General features: G+C 38.9%; 1 protein-coding gene across 1 annotated transcript in view; it reads right to left on the bottom strand.

Annotated features, from left to right (window-relative positions):
- Nucleotides 1-9,738: 9,738 nt before the first annotated feature.
- MARCHF5 (membrane associated ring-CH-type finger 5) overlaps nucleotides 9,739-12,753 on the bottom strand; it is a 41,634-nt gene continuing 38,619 nt past the window's right edge. The window contains exon 6 of the mRNA XM_017894708.1: nucleotides 9,739-12,587. Coding sequence (XP_017750197.1) covers nucleotides 12,471-12,587 — 117 coding nt within the window. The 3' untranslated portion in view covers nucleotides 9,739-12,470. The remainder of the gene's footprint in view (nucleotides 12,588-12,753) is intronic.

Raw genomic sequence — 12,753 nt, 5'->3', positions numbered from 1 at the left:
AGAGACAGGGCTTCACCATGTTGGCCAGGCTGGTCTCAAACTCCTGAACTCAGGTGATCCGCCCGCCTTGGCCTCCCAAAGTGCTGAGATTACAAGAGTGAGTCATGGCGCCTGGCCTCAAAAGGGCAAATCTAAGAGTTATTGGCCTTAAAAAGGAGGTAGAGAAAGAGATAGGGGTAGGAAGTTTATTCAAAGGAATAATAACAGAGAACGTCCCAAACCTTGAGAAAGGTATCAATATCCAAGTACAAGAAGGTTATAGAACACCAAGCAGATTTAACCCAAAGAAGACTACCTCAAGGCATTTAATAATCAAATTCCCAAAGGTCAAGGATAAAGAAAAACCCTAAAAGCAGCAAGAGAAAAGAAACAAAACAAACAGTGGAGCTCCAATACGTCTGGTAGCAGACTTTTCAGTGGAAACCTTACAAATCAGGAAATAGTGGCTGAAGAAAAACACCTGTTATCCTAGAATAGTATATCCGGTGAAAATATCCTTCAGACATGAAGGAGAAATATAGACTTTCCCAGACAAACAAAAGCTGAGGAATTTAATCAACACCATACCCGTCCTGTGAAAAATGCTAAAGGGAGTCCTTCAGTCAGAAAGAGCAACAAGAGGGAAACTCCATCTCAAAAAAAAAGGAAAAAAAAGAAAGAGGTAGATCTGCCAGGCGTGGTGGCTCACGCCTGTAATCCCAGCACTTTGGGAGGCCGACGTGGGTGGATCACGGGGTCAGGAGTTCGAGACCAGCTTGGCCAATATGGCGAAACCCCGTCTCTACTAAAAATACAAAAATGAGCTGGGCGTGCTGGCACATGCTTGTAGTCTCAGCTCCTTGGGAGGCTGAGGCAGAAGAATCGCTTGAACCCGGGAGGCAGAGGTTGCAGTGAGCCAAGATCACGCCACTGCACTCCAACCTGGGTGACAGAGTAAGACTCCATCTCAAAAAAAAGAAAGAGGTAGACCCCAATATAATAATAGCTGGAGACTTCAATACCCCACTTTCAGCATTGGATAGATCTTCCAGACAAAAAATAAAGAAACATCAGACTGAATCTGCGCTATAGATCAAGTGGACCTAATAGATATCTACAGAACATTTTCATCCAGCAGCTGAATACACATTCTATCCCTCAACACATGAATTATTCTCAAGGACAGACCATATGTTACATGACAAACAGTTTTTGTTTGTTTGTTTGTTTGTTTTGAGACAGTCTTAGTCTGGCACCTAGGGTGGAGTACAGTGGCACAATTTTGGCTCACTGCAACCTCTGCCTCCTGAGCTCAAGTGATTCTCTCATCTCAGCCTCCCAAGTAGCTGGAATTACAGGCATGTGCCACCACATCTGCCTAATATTTGTATTTTTTTGTAGACATGGGATTTTGCCAGGTTGCCCAGGCTGGTCTCGGAACTCCTGGCTTCAAGCAATCTGCCTGCCTTGGACTCTCAAAGTATGGAGACTACAGGTGTGAGCTACTGCACCCGGCCCTTTAGGGTCAGGGATACATGTGCAGGATTGTTATATAAGTAACTTTTGTGTTGCGGGCATTTGGTGTACAGATTATTTTGTCCCCCAGGCAATAGGCATAGTACCCAATAGGCAGTTTTTTGATCCTCACCCTCCTCTCACCCTCCACCCTCAAGTAGGCCCCAGTGTCTGTTGTTCCCTTCTTTGTGTCCGTATGTACTCAATGTTTCGCTCCCACTTATAAGTGAAAACATGTGGTATTTAGTTTTCTGTTCCTATGTTAGTTTGCTTAGGATAATATACCCCAGCTCCATCCATGGTGCTGCAAAGAACATGATCTCATTTGCTTTTCAAGGCTCCATAGTATTCCATTGTGTATATGTACCATGTTTTTAAAAATTCAGTCTACAGTTGATGGGCATTTAGGTTGATTCCATGTCTTTGCTATTGTGAACAGTGTGGCAATGAACATATGTATGTGTGTGTGTGTCCTTATGGTAGAATGATTCACATTCCTTTGGGTATATACCCAATAATGGGATTGCTGGGTAGAATGGCAATTCCATTTTAAGTTGTTTGAGAAATTACCAAACTGCTTTCCACAATGGCTGAACTAATTTCCATTCCCACCAGCAATGTATAAGTGTTCCCTTTTCTCTACAACCTTGCCAGAATCTGTTATTTTTTGACTTTTTAATAATGGCCATTCTGACTGGTGCAAGGTGATATCTTATTGTGGTTTTGATTTGCATTTCTCTAATGATTAGTGATGTTGTGCATTTTTTCATATGCTTGTTGGTCATGCATATGCCTTCTTTTGAAAAGTGTCTGTTTGCATCTTTTGCCCCCTTTTTTTTTTTTTGAGACAGGATCTCACTGTCTCCCAGGCTGCAGTGCAATGGCACAATCTCAGCTCACTACAACCTCAGCCTCCTGGGCTCAAGTGATCCTCCCACCTCAACCTCCTGAGTAGCTGGGACTACAGGTGTGTGCCACCATGCCCAGCTAATTTTTTTGGCATTTTTTATGTAGATGGGGTTTCACCATGTTGCCCAAACTTTTTTGTCCATTTTTTAATGGAGTTGTTTGGTTTTTGCTTGTAAATTTGTTTAAGTTCCTTATAGATTCTGAATATTACACCTTTGCTGGATGCACAGTTTGCAAACATTTTCTCCCATTCTGCAGGTTTGTCTGACAAAACACATCTTAAAGCATTAACAACAAGAAGAATTTTGGAAACTATATAAACATGGAAATTAAACAATATGCTCCTGAATAACCAGTGGGTCACTGAAGAAATTAAGAAGAAAATTGAAAAATTTCTTGAAACAAATGATAACGGAAATATGACATACTGAAACCTATGGGATACAGTGAAAGCAAAACTAAGAGGGAAGTTTATAGCTATAAGTGCCTATATTAAAAAATGTTAAAAAAAAAAAAAAAAAGGGCCAGGTCAGTAGCTCACGCCTGTAATCCCAGCAGTTTGGGAGGTTGAAGTGGGTGGATCACGAGGTCAGGAGTTTGAGACCAGACTGGCTAACATGGTGAAACCCTGTCTCTACTAAAAATACAAAAATTAGCTGGGTATGGTGGCACGCACCTGTAATCCTAGCTACTCAGGAGGCTGAGGCAGGAGAATTGCTTGAAGCCAGGAGGCGGAGGTGGCAGTGAACTGAGATCATGCCACTGCACTCCAGCCTGGGTGACAGAGTGAGACTCCATCTTAAAAAAAAAAAAAAAAAAAATCCCAGATGCAGTGGCTCATGCCTGTAATCTCAGCACTTTGGGAGGCTGAGGTGGGTGGATAACTTGAGCTCAGGAGTTTGAAGCCAGCCTGGGCAACATGGTGAAGTCCCTTCTCTACAAAAAATAGGCCAGGCGTGGTGACTCATACCTGTAATCCCAGCATTTTGGGAGTCTGAGGCAGGCAGATCACCTGAGATCAGGAGTTGGAGACCAGCCTGGCCAACATGGTGAAACCCTGTTTCTACCAAAAAATACAAAAGTTAGCCGATGTAGTGGTGCATGTCTGCATTCCCAGCTACTTGGGAGGCTGAGGCAGAGTAATTGCTTGAACCTGGAAGCTGGAGGTTGCAGTGAGCCAAGATTACGCCACTGCACTCCAGCCTGGGAGACAGAGCAAGACTCCGTCTCAAAAAAACACCAAAAACCAAAAAAATACAAAAGTTAGTTGGGTGTGGTGGTGCATGCCTGTAGTCCCAGCTACTTGGAAGGCTACTTGGGAGGACTGATTGTGTCCGGGAGGTTGAGGATGCAGTTAGCCATGTTCACGCCACTGCACTCCATCCTGGGCAACAAAGTGAGACCGTGTCTCAAAAAGAAAAACAAAACAAAACAAAATTTCAAATAAATAATCTAATGATGCATGTTAAAGAACTGGAAAAGCAAGAGCAAACCAAACGCAAAGTTAGAAGGCAAAAAATAAAGATCAAAGCAGTGATAAATGAAATTGAAGAAAATACTACAAAATATCAACAAAACGAAAAGTTGGTTTTTTGAAAGGAAAAAAAAAAAAAAAAAGACAAACCTTTTGCCAGACTAACCATGAAAAAAAGAGAGGAGACACAAATAAATAAAACCAGAGATGAAAAAGGAGACATTACAACTTACACTGCAAAAATTCAAAGGATCATTAGTGGCTAGTATAAGCAACTATATGCCAATAAATTGGGAAATCTAGAAGAAATGGATAAATTCCCAGATGCATACAACCTACCAAGATTGAACCATGAAGAAATCCAAACCTGAATGGACCAATAAGTAACAAGATTGAAGACATAAAAAAGCTTCCAGCAAAGAAAAGCCCAGGACCAGATGGCTTCACTGCTAAATTCTACTAAATATTTAAAGAAGAACTAATACCAATTCTAGTCAAACTATTCTGAAAAACAGAGGAGGGAATACTTATAAACTTATTCTATGAGGCCAGTATTACCCTGATACCAAAACCAGACAAAGACACATCGAAAAAAAGAAAACTATAGGCCAATATCACTGATGAATATTGATGCAAAAACCCTCAACAAAATACTAGCAAACTGAATTCAACAACACTTTAAAAAGATCATGACCAAGAGGGATTTATCCCAGGGATGCAAGGATGGTTCAACATATGGAAATCAATCAGTGTGATACATCATATCAACAGAATGAAGGACAAAAACCATATGATCGTTTCAACTGATGTTGAAAAAGCATGTGATAAGGCCGGGCGCGGTGGCTCAAGCCTGTAATCCCAGCACTTTGGGAGGCCGAGACGGGCGGATCACAAGGTCACAAGGTCAGGAGATCGAGACCATCGTGGCTAACACGGTGAAACCCCGTCTCTACTAAAATACAAAAAAAACTAGCCAGGCGAGGTGGCGGGCGCCTATAGTCCCAGCTACTCCGGAGGCTGAGGCAGGAGAATGGCGTAAACCCAGGAGGCGGAGCTTGCAGTGAGCTGAGATCCGGCCAGGGCACTCCAGCCTGGGAGACAGAAGACTCTTGTCTCAAAAAAAAAAAAAAAAAAAAAAAAAAAGCATGTGATAAATCAACTCCCTTCCATGATACAACCTCTCAAAAAACTGAGTATAGAAGGAACATACCTCAACACAATAACAGCCAGGTATGACAGACCCATAGCTAGTATCATACTGAATGGGGAAAAAACTAAAAGCCTTTCCTTTAAGATCTGGAACATGACAAGGATGTCCCCCTTGCAGTGGGTCATGCCTTTAATCCCAGCATTTTGGGAGGCCAAGATGGGTGGATCACTTGAGGTCAGGGGTTTGAGACCAGCCTGGCCAACATACAAAACCTCATCTCTACTGAAGATACAAAAATTAACCAGGCTTGGTGGTACATGCCTGTAATCCCAGCTACTCGGGAGGCTGAGGCAGGAGAATCACTTGAACCCGGGAGGCAGAGGTTGCAGTGAGCCGAGATCACACCATTGCACTCCAGCCTGGGTGACAGAGCAAAGACTCCATCTAAAAAAAGAAGAAAGAAAAAACTCAGAATATATAAGGAACTCAAACAGCTCTATAGGAAAAAATATAATAATCTGGGCAAAATATCTGAAGACATTTCTTGAAAGAAGACATACAAATGGCAAACAGATATATGAAAAGGTGCTCAGCATCACTGATCATCAGAGAAATACAAATCAAAGCTATGAGATATCACCTCACCTCAGTTAAAATCGCTTTTATCCAAAAGAGAGGCAACAACAAATGTTGGTGAGTATGTGGAGAAAAGGGAAATCTCATACAGTGTTGGTGGAAATGTAAATTAGTACAATTGCTATGGACAACAGTTTGGAATCTCCTCAAAAAACTAAAAATAGAGCTACCCTACAATATAGCAATCCCATTCCTGGGTATATACTCAAAAGAAAGAAAATCAGTATATCGAAGAGATATCTGCACTCCCATGTTTATTGCAGCACCATTCAAAATAGCCAAGATTTGGAAGCAACCTAAGTTTCATCAACAGATGAATGGATCAAGAAAATGTGGTATGTATACACAATGGAGTACGATTCAGCCATAAAAAGAAGATCCTGTCATTTGCAACAACACAGAGGAAACTGGAGGTCATTAACTTAAGTGAATTTATAAGTCAGGCACAGAAAGATAAGCTTTGCATGTTCTTATTTGTGGGAGCTAAAAATTAAAACAATTGAATTCATGGAGATATAGAGTAGCAAGAGGCTTAGGAAGGGTAGTGGCAGGGGCTGTAGGGGGAAGTGGGGATGGTTAATGGGCACAAAAAAATAGAATAAATAAGACCTAGTATTTGGTAGCACAACAGGGTGATTATAGTCAATAACTCTATATTAAAAAATAATGAAAAGAGTATAACTGGATTGGTTTGTAACACAAATAAATGATAAATGCTTGATGTGATGGATACACCATTTACTCTGATATGATTATGATGCATTGCACAACTGTATCAAAATATCTCATGTAACCCATAAATATATATTTATGTACCCACAAATATTAAAAATTTAGAAAAAAATCTTTATTGAGAAATAATTCATTTACCATAAAGTCCACTTTAACTGAAGTGTACAATCCAGAGGTTTTTAATGTATTCACAGAGTTGCACAACCGATACTACTAATTTCAGAACATTTTCAGCATCCCCAGAAGAAACCCTGTACCCATTAGGAGTCATTCCCCATTTCCCCCTCCCTCCAGCTCCCGGCAACTATTAATTTACTTCGTCTCCTGGATTTGTTTATTCTGGATTTTTCATATAGATGGAATCATATCTGTGGTCTGGTTCCTTTCACTTATAATGTTTTCAAGGCTCATTTATGTTGCAGCATGTATCAGTACTTCATTCCTTTTTATGCTTGAATAACATTCCATTGTATAGATAAGCCATATTTTGTTTATCCACTTATCAGTTGACGCACATTTGTATTGTTCCCACTTTTTGGCTATAGTGAATAGTACTGCTATGAGCTTCACATATAATTGTGCATGTATATATACTTCAACTTGCAAAAAGCTTACTTTAAAAAATGTACTTCATTACTTATGTCATGTTGCAGAGGTCCTGTTGAGCATCTGTAGTGTGGGCTCTGGAAATCTGAAAGTATACAAATGAGCGTATGGCCAAGTGGTCAGGGTTCTAATGATGGAAATAGTAAAATGTCCACACAGTTGTGGTCTTTCCTTTTGAATAAGATAATGGTGGGTTTGAGTTTGTTTGAGGAAAAAAAAAATCCTCTTTGATTTTCCTATTTGACTTTAGCAGGCACCCTCAGGGACAGGTATTCAGAGTTCATGCGCTTTTTGAGGTGGCAACATATTTCGAAAGTTGGAATGGAAGCCCTACTATTGTTCAGTAAATTCTTATGTGTGTGTGAAGGAGCTCACCGAAGTGAAGATGACATTGCTGAAAGGTTTCTATTATGGTGCGCACTCTTCACTGGAAGACAGTGATTGGCTTAAACATTAAGCCCCTCAACCACAGCATGCCCAAATTCCTGACATTCACACTGGTCTGTGAGCTACCAAGTAGATCCCAGTGAATACATTGATTTCTCTGCATGAATGAACCATAAGGACAGCAAAGTGTGACAGGGCCTCATTTTCTCTTAGGTGACTTTCATTAAAGGTGTCCTACTGGCTCCCAGAAGACAAGCTAGTATGCATGTACTCATTTGCTGTTTATGCTGATTCCAGGTGTTAAAGGTGAGAAACAAATATTCTGAAGAGGTCAGGTCAATGCTGTTCCTTCTTACGTAGTCTTGCTGATCAGTGTTGTACCCTTCATAATTACCTGACTTAAAGTGGTTTTATGTCTTTGTTTTTTGAGACAGGGTCTCACTGTGTTGCCCCGGCTGGAGTACAGTGGCACCATCTTGGCTCACTTCAACCTCCGCCTCCTGGATTCAAGCAATTCTCCTGCCCCAGCCTCCCAAGTAGCTTGGATTACAGGCACTCACCATCACGCCTGGCTAATTTTTGTATTTTTAGTAAAGACGGGGTTTCACCATGTTGGTTAGGCTGGTCTTGTGATCCACCAGCCTTGGCCTCCCAAAGTGCTGGGATTACAGGTGTGAGCCACCGCGCCTGGCCTTCTTTTTGAGACATGAACTTGTTTTGTCCCTGAGGCTGGAGTGTAGTGATGTGATCATGGTTCACTGCAGCCTCTACCTCCTGAGCTCAAGATATTCTCCTGCCTCTCTCTTGAGTAGCTAGGACCACAGGTGTATATGCCACCACACTTTTTTTTTTTTTTTTTCAGGGACAGGGTCTCATAATGTTGCCCAGGTTGGTCTTGAACTCCTGGGCTCCAATCATCTTCCTGCCCCGGCCTGCTGAAGTGCTGGGATTATAGGCAGTTTTATGACTTTTCAAAGTTGCTCTCTTGCCAAAAAAAAAAAAAAAAAAAAAAAAAAAAAAAAAAAAAAAAAAGTGGCAAAAGAGGTTAACTGTATTTAAATTTTAGAAACTCTGGAGACCAAAAGAACTAGGATCAAGATAAGTGTTTTGATCTTAAAAAGGAGTGTTTTCCCAAGTTCATAAAATGTTCAATCATGCTCCTACCATGTGCAGGTGCTGTTCTATTGTGGGGAGAGTAGTAAACAAAAGTAAACTAAACAAAAAGCCTGTTAACCTTATGGATCTTACGTTCTTATGACAGTAACATCATACTAAGATCTGTTATGCAGTTTAGGACTCTAAGTATCTCAAAGCAGGCTTATGCACTATTTAAAACCCCGGGACTGAGCACAGTATCTAGCCACAGATATAGGTCAACAAATATCTACTTGAGTTGTGTATGTTGTTGGCATACGGTAACCCTGACCTGGCTGTTTTCAGAAAAATGCTTTAATCCACTTGGGATTGACCACAATGATGGTCCAGCCTCTGCTGCTTGTCCACAAGGCTTCTGCGGGTATTCAGATGCAAACCCCTCCTTTATTCTCCTTGCTCAGGATGCTTGCTTCGGGAAGGCAATTAAACAAGACATTCCATCACTCTTACCCTTTCTAATGGCCATGTTGGGTGGCAGGTAGCACGGAAATAGCAACATTGATTCCAGTGGACCAAAAAGGCTGTTGGCAAAACCTCTACTATGCACTTAAATTGAGATTTAGTTTCCTTATGTATCAAACTGTCCTAGAATTTTACCTCAATCCTCACAATAACCCAGGAGATGGACTTTATAATCTTCATTTTACTGATAAGGACACTGAAGGTTTGAGAGGTAAAGTAACTTGCCCTACAGTTAATCAAGTGTCAGCTAGCATACGCATCCAGGACTGTTCAATTCTATGCCCTTTCTCCTCTTAGCATCTGTCTCTCAGATGGGGTAATGAAATTACTTAGAACCAATATAATCCCCAATGGATGCAAGGAAAGATTTTTTTAACTCATTCTAGAAGATTCTCAGAAATTTAAGTTCTTAATATCTCAGAAGCTGTTTGTGTTCCCAACTCACTAGAATACACTTTAAGATACCACGGCATGAAACCAACCATAGATCTTGTCTAGTTGCTTAATTACACTCAGTGCAAGAGATCTTGAGGGTGGGTGAGCGGGGCTATAGTTTAGTCATTAGAACATACTTAGAATATAGGCTAGCCTGTTTACAAAATTAGGACAAATTCCTCCATACAGTTTTTTAAAAATTCAGATTACTTTTACTTAAACTAGTATCTCGATAACTGTGATTAAAAAAAATTATGTATGTACAGAATGTTTTGAGATTTAACAAAGTACACCTAGAGAACATAAAAATTCTTTATTTAACCTAATCCAGCCAGTATTGAGATAGTTTGCTATATTAAAAACAAGACGTTTAAAAAAAAATTACAGCAAAGTTAGCAAGGCAGTGACTAATTAAGTCACTAAGTTTAATTTTATATTCTTCACAGTCATTTCATAATCATGTAATGATAAACAATATTTTCAGCCACTCTGGAGATAAGTTAACTTTTGAAAAGAAAATAATTCTATTAATCATCATTGAATTTTATAAAAGAGGTTTAAAACATTAAAGTTTCTAGAAATAACACAGTAAAGAAATATGAAAATAAACTGGAAAATAAAATATACCCACCCATGCCAAAAATCTACATCATCTCTTTCATTTGTCCCCTAATGCCTTTTACCTCTTCATTTACTTTTTCTAGAGTGCAAACAGATTACTTAGCAATTAAGAAACAACTACTGCTCTGTAGGGGCGATTTTGAGCCTAAAGTGCCGCTATTCCTTTTATCTCTCAGTTAATCCTAGAAATAGTCTTCTGAGATAAACATTACTTGCATTTCAAAGATTAAGAAAACTGCAGTTGAAAGTCAAATCCTTTAGCCAAAATCATACATATAGTTATTGAAAGCTGAACTATGATTTGAACTCAGGTCTATTCAACTTTAAGTCTGCCTGTGCTCTTTTGTTGCTTCATTGTCAGGCAGGTCACCTTCCTGCAAAGACTGGCATGTGGTGTTTCTTGAGCTAACATTAATAAGGCTCTTTAGGTTTAAAAGTGTTCAATTCCAGGGCTAGAGGCCACTCTGGTCCTCAGGCACTTGCAGTTCCCTCCCCACAACTGTAAAAAAACCCTCCCTCCTGCCCCAAAAGGATTAGAGTTGTTCCCTGCCTTTCATGAACCCTAATACCTATTAACCCAAGCAGCTACTCCCTGTCAAGGGCATTAAAATAGTAAATGGGGAACTGTGTTTGCATAACTTTAGTAAAGGCTGTCTAAAAACTGTTCTATATAACAAAATTATGCAAGATATGCCCATTTAATATATCTTTTCACATTGAAAATGAAAGAAAAGCCAATATATTTTATATTTACAGCCTATAATCTAAGTTTTTAAAATATATAATCATAGATTTTATATTCCCCTTCAGAACTGTAGTCGTGTTCTTAAGAAGGCTGTTAGTCAGATCTTCTCTTCATCTCCAAATAAAAATTTGAATGTTCAAGTTATTCAAATAAACATCATATAACTCAAGACATTCATACTATAGAAACCAGTCTTTACTAAAGTTAACATATATTATTGCAAACTAACATAGCTCAATCTATATTTGCTACACTCCTAAAGTGGCCACTTATCAGTAAGGGGAAGCATTTATTATTGTCATGCATTACTGTGAACAAGAAAATAAATAGGGTTTTGAAAACATCTCTTAAAATTTAATTTTAATTAACAAAAATAACCATTCAGGTTGCTGAACATTAAAATGGCCCATCTATTGAAAATGGCTTAAATAATTGCTTTTAAAAATGAATACAAAACTAAACAGTGATTAAGGTGCTAGCCTCATCAATATGACAATTAAAATCTAAAAACATTAGTGTTGGTTTTCTATAATAAACTTAAGCCAAAAACAATGACCTCAATATTTACTTAAGACTTCTTTTCATACTTTTCTCCTCATTAATATAAAAACAAAGAGCTCAAGGCCTCACCTTGGTTTATTCACTGCTGGTTTTCTATGTGCTGAAACTAGACTATCAACTCTGTAAGAGCTTGGACCAAGCCTGTCTTGTTCATATCCTATAGCACTCTGCACAGTGCCTGGCAAATAGGAGGTGATCAGCGAATATCTCAATAACTGAATCAATGAAAGAGGAGAGTAAAATAACTTTATTTTTATTTTTGCAAATCATTCTCTGCTCAAACTACCATAAACTGGCAGCTGTAATTTCTAGAAATATGGGTTGAAAAAACTCCCAGAGATGGAAGGACCTGATGAAACACTGAAACACACACACACACACACACGTGCGCGCACGCACACACATACACGACTGCATGAGTCAAAATTACTTCATGAAGTATGAGATGTCAACATTATGCAAATAAAATTTAATAGTGAAAAAGTGATCTGGAAGCCCTGTGAATTTTTACCCTACACATTTTGGAGGACATCATATGGGTTAAAGAAAACACCACAAAATCTCATTTATTCAGATAATCATTTGAATCTTTACATACATTTTTGGTTATTTATAACTAATTTAATTTACATTTCCTCATATTAACATGTCCTCTTATTTAGTATGTAATCACATTATGTCAGTGAGAAAAATCCTCATAGTACCTTAATGGAGTTGCTGATTCTGAGAAAACACTAAACATGAACATGTACAAAAGAGGCATTTGAATAAAACAGCATGTGCATTTTTTTAATATTTGCACGGTTTGATCTTTGCATTTCTGTCTGGAGAAAATATGAACAAAACCTAGGTTTACCATGCTAAGATAATGGTTCATATGACTGCCATAAAAGTAGTACATACAAACAATGAAAACAAATCACATCCTTAGGTTCCGTGATTACCGAGATGATTTCCCCTGCCCTAAGTGCTTTATTATATTCCTTAAAAAATATAGGAGCAGCAGCTTATCACAAGTCTCCACAAGAGCATTAATGATGGAATCAAAACAACACAACAGATTCATAAGGATGAGAGAACTGCAGAACAACCAGAAGTCAGTTTTATGCTTCTTCTTGTTCTGGATAATTCAGAATTTTGCGGTGTGCCTGTCGTAAATATTGCTGCTGTTTGAAGTAAACTTTAAATGCTCCTTTTATGGCAACAAAAGCAATTCCACCCTAAAATAAAGAGGAAAATTAGCTTTTTATAATGCAAATTTAGAGAAACATAATAATAACAGCAATTTTATTTAGATCACAAAAGACACAGGCTTTGATGCTAAACTAATTCAGATGACTGCAAATGAAACAGTTGCCCTTTTCTACTAGAAGATGAGATAGGGAG

This window comes from Rhinopithecus bieti, unplaced genomic scaffold (genome assembly GCF_001698545.2).
Source record: "Rhinopithecus bieti isolate Rb0 unplaced genomic scaffold, ASM169854v2 scaffold_25740, whole genome shotgun sequence".
Classification (NCBI taxonomy): domain Eukaryota; kingdom Metazoa; phylum Chordata; class Mammalia; order Primates; family Cercopithecidae; genus Rhinopithecus; species Rhinopithecus bieti.
Note: the sequence above shows the minus strand (reverse complement) of the source record. Positions and strands in the feature narration are given on the sequence as shown.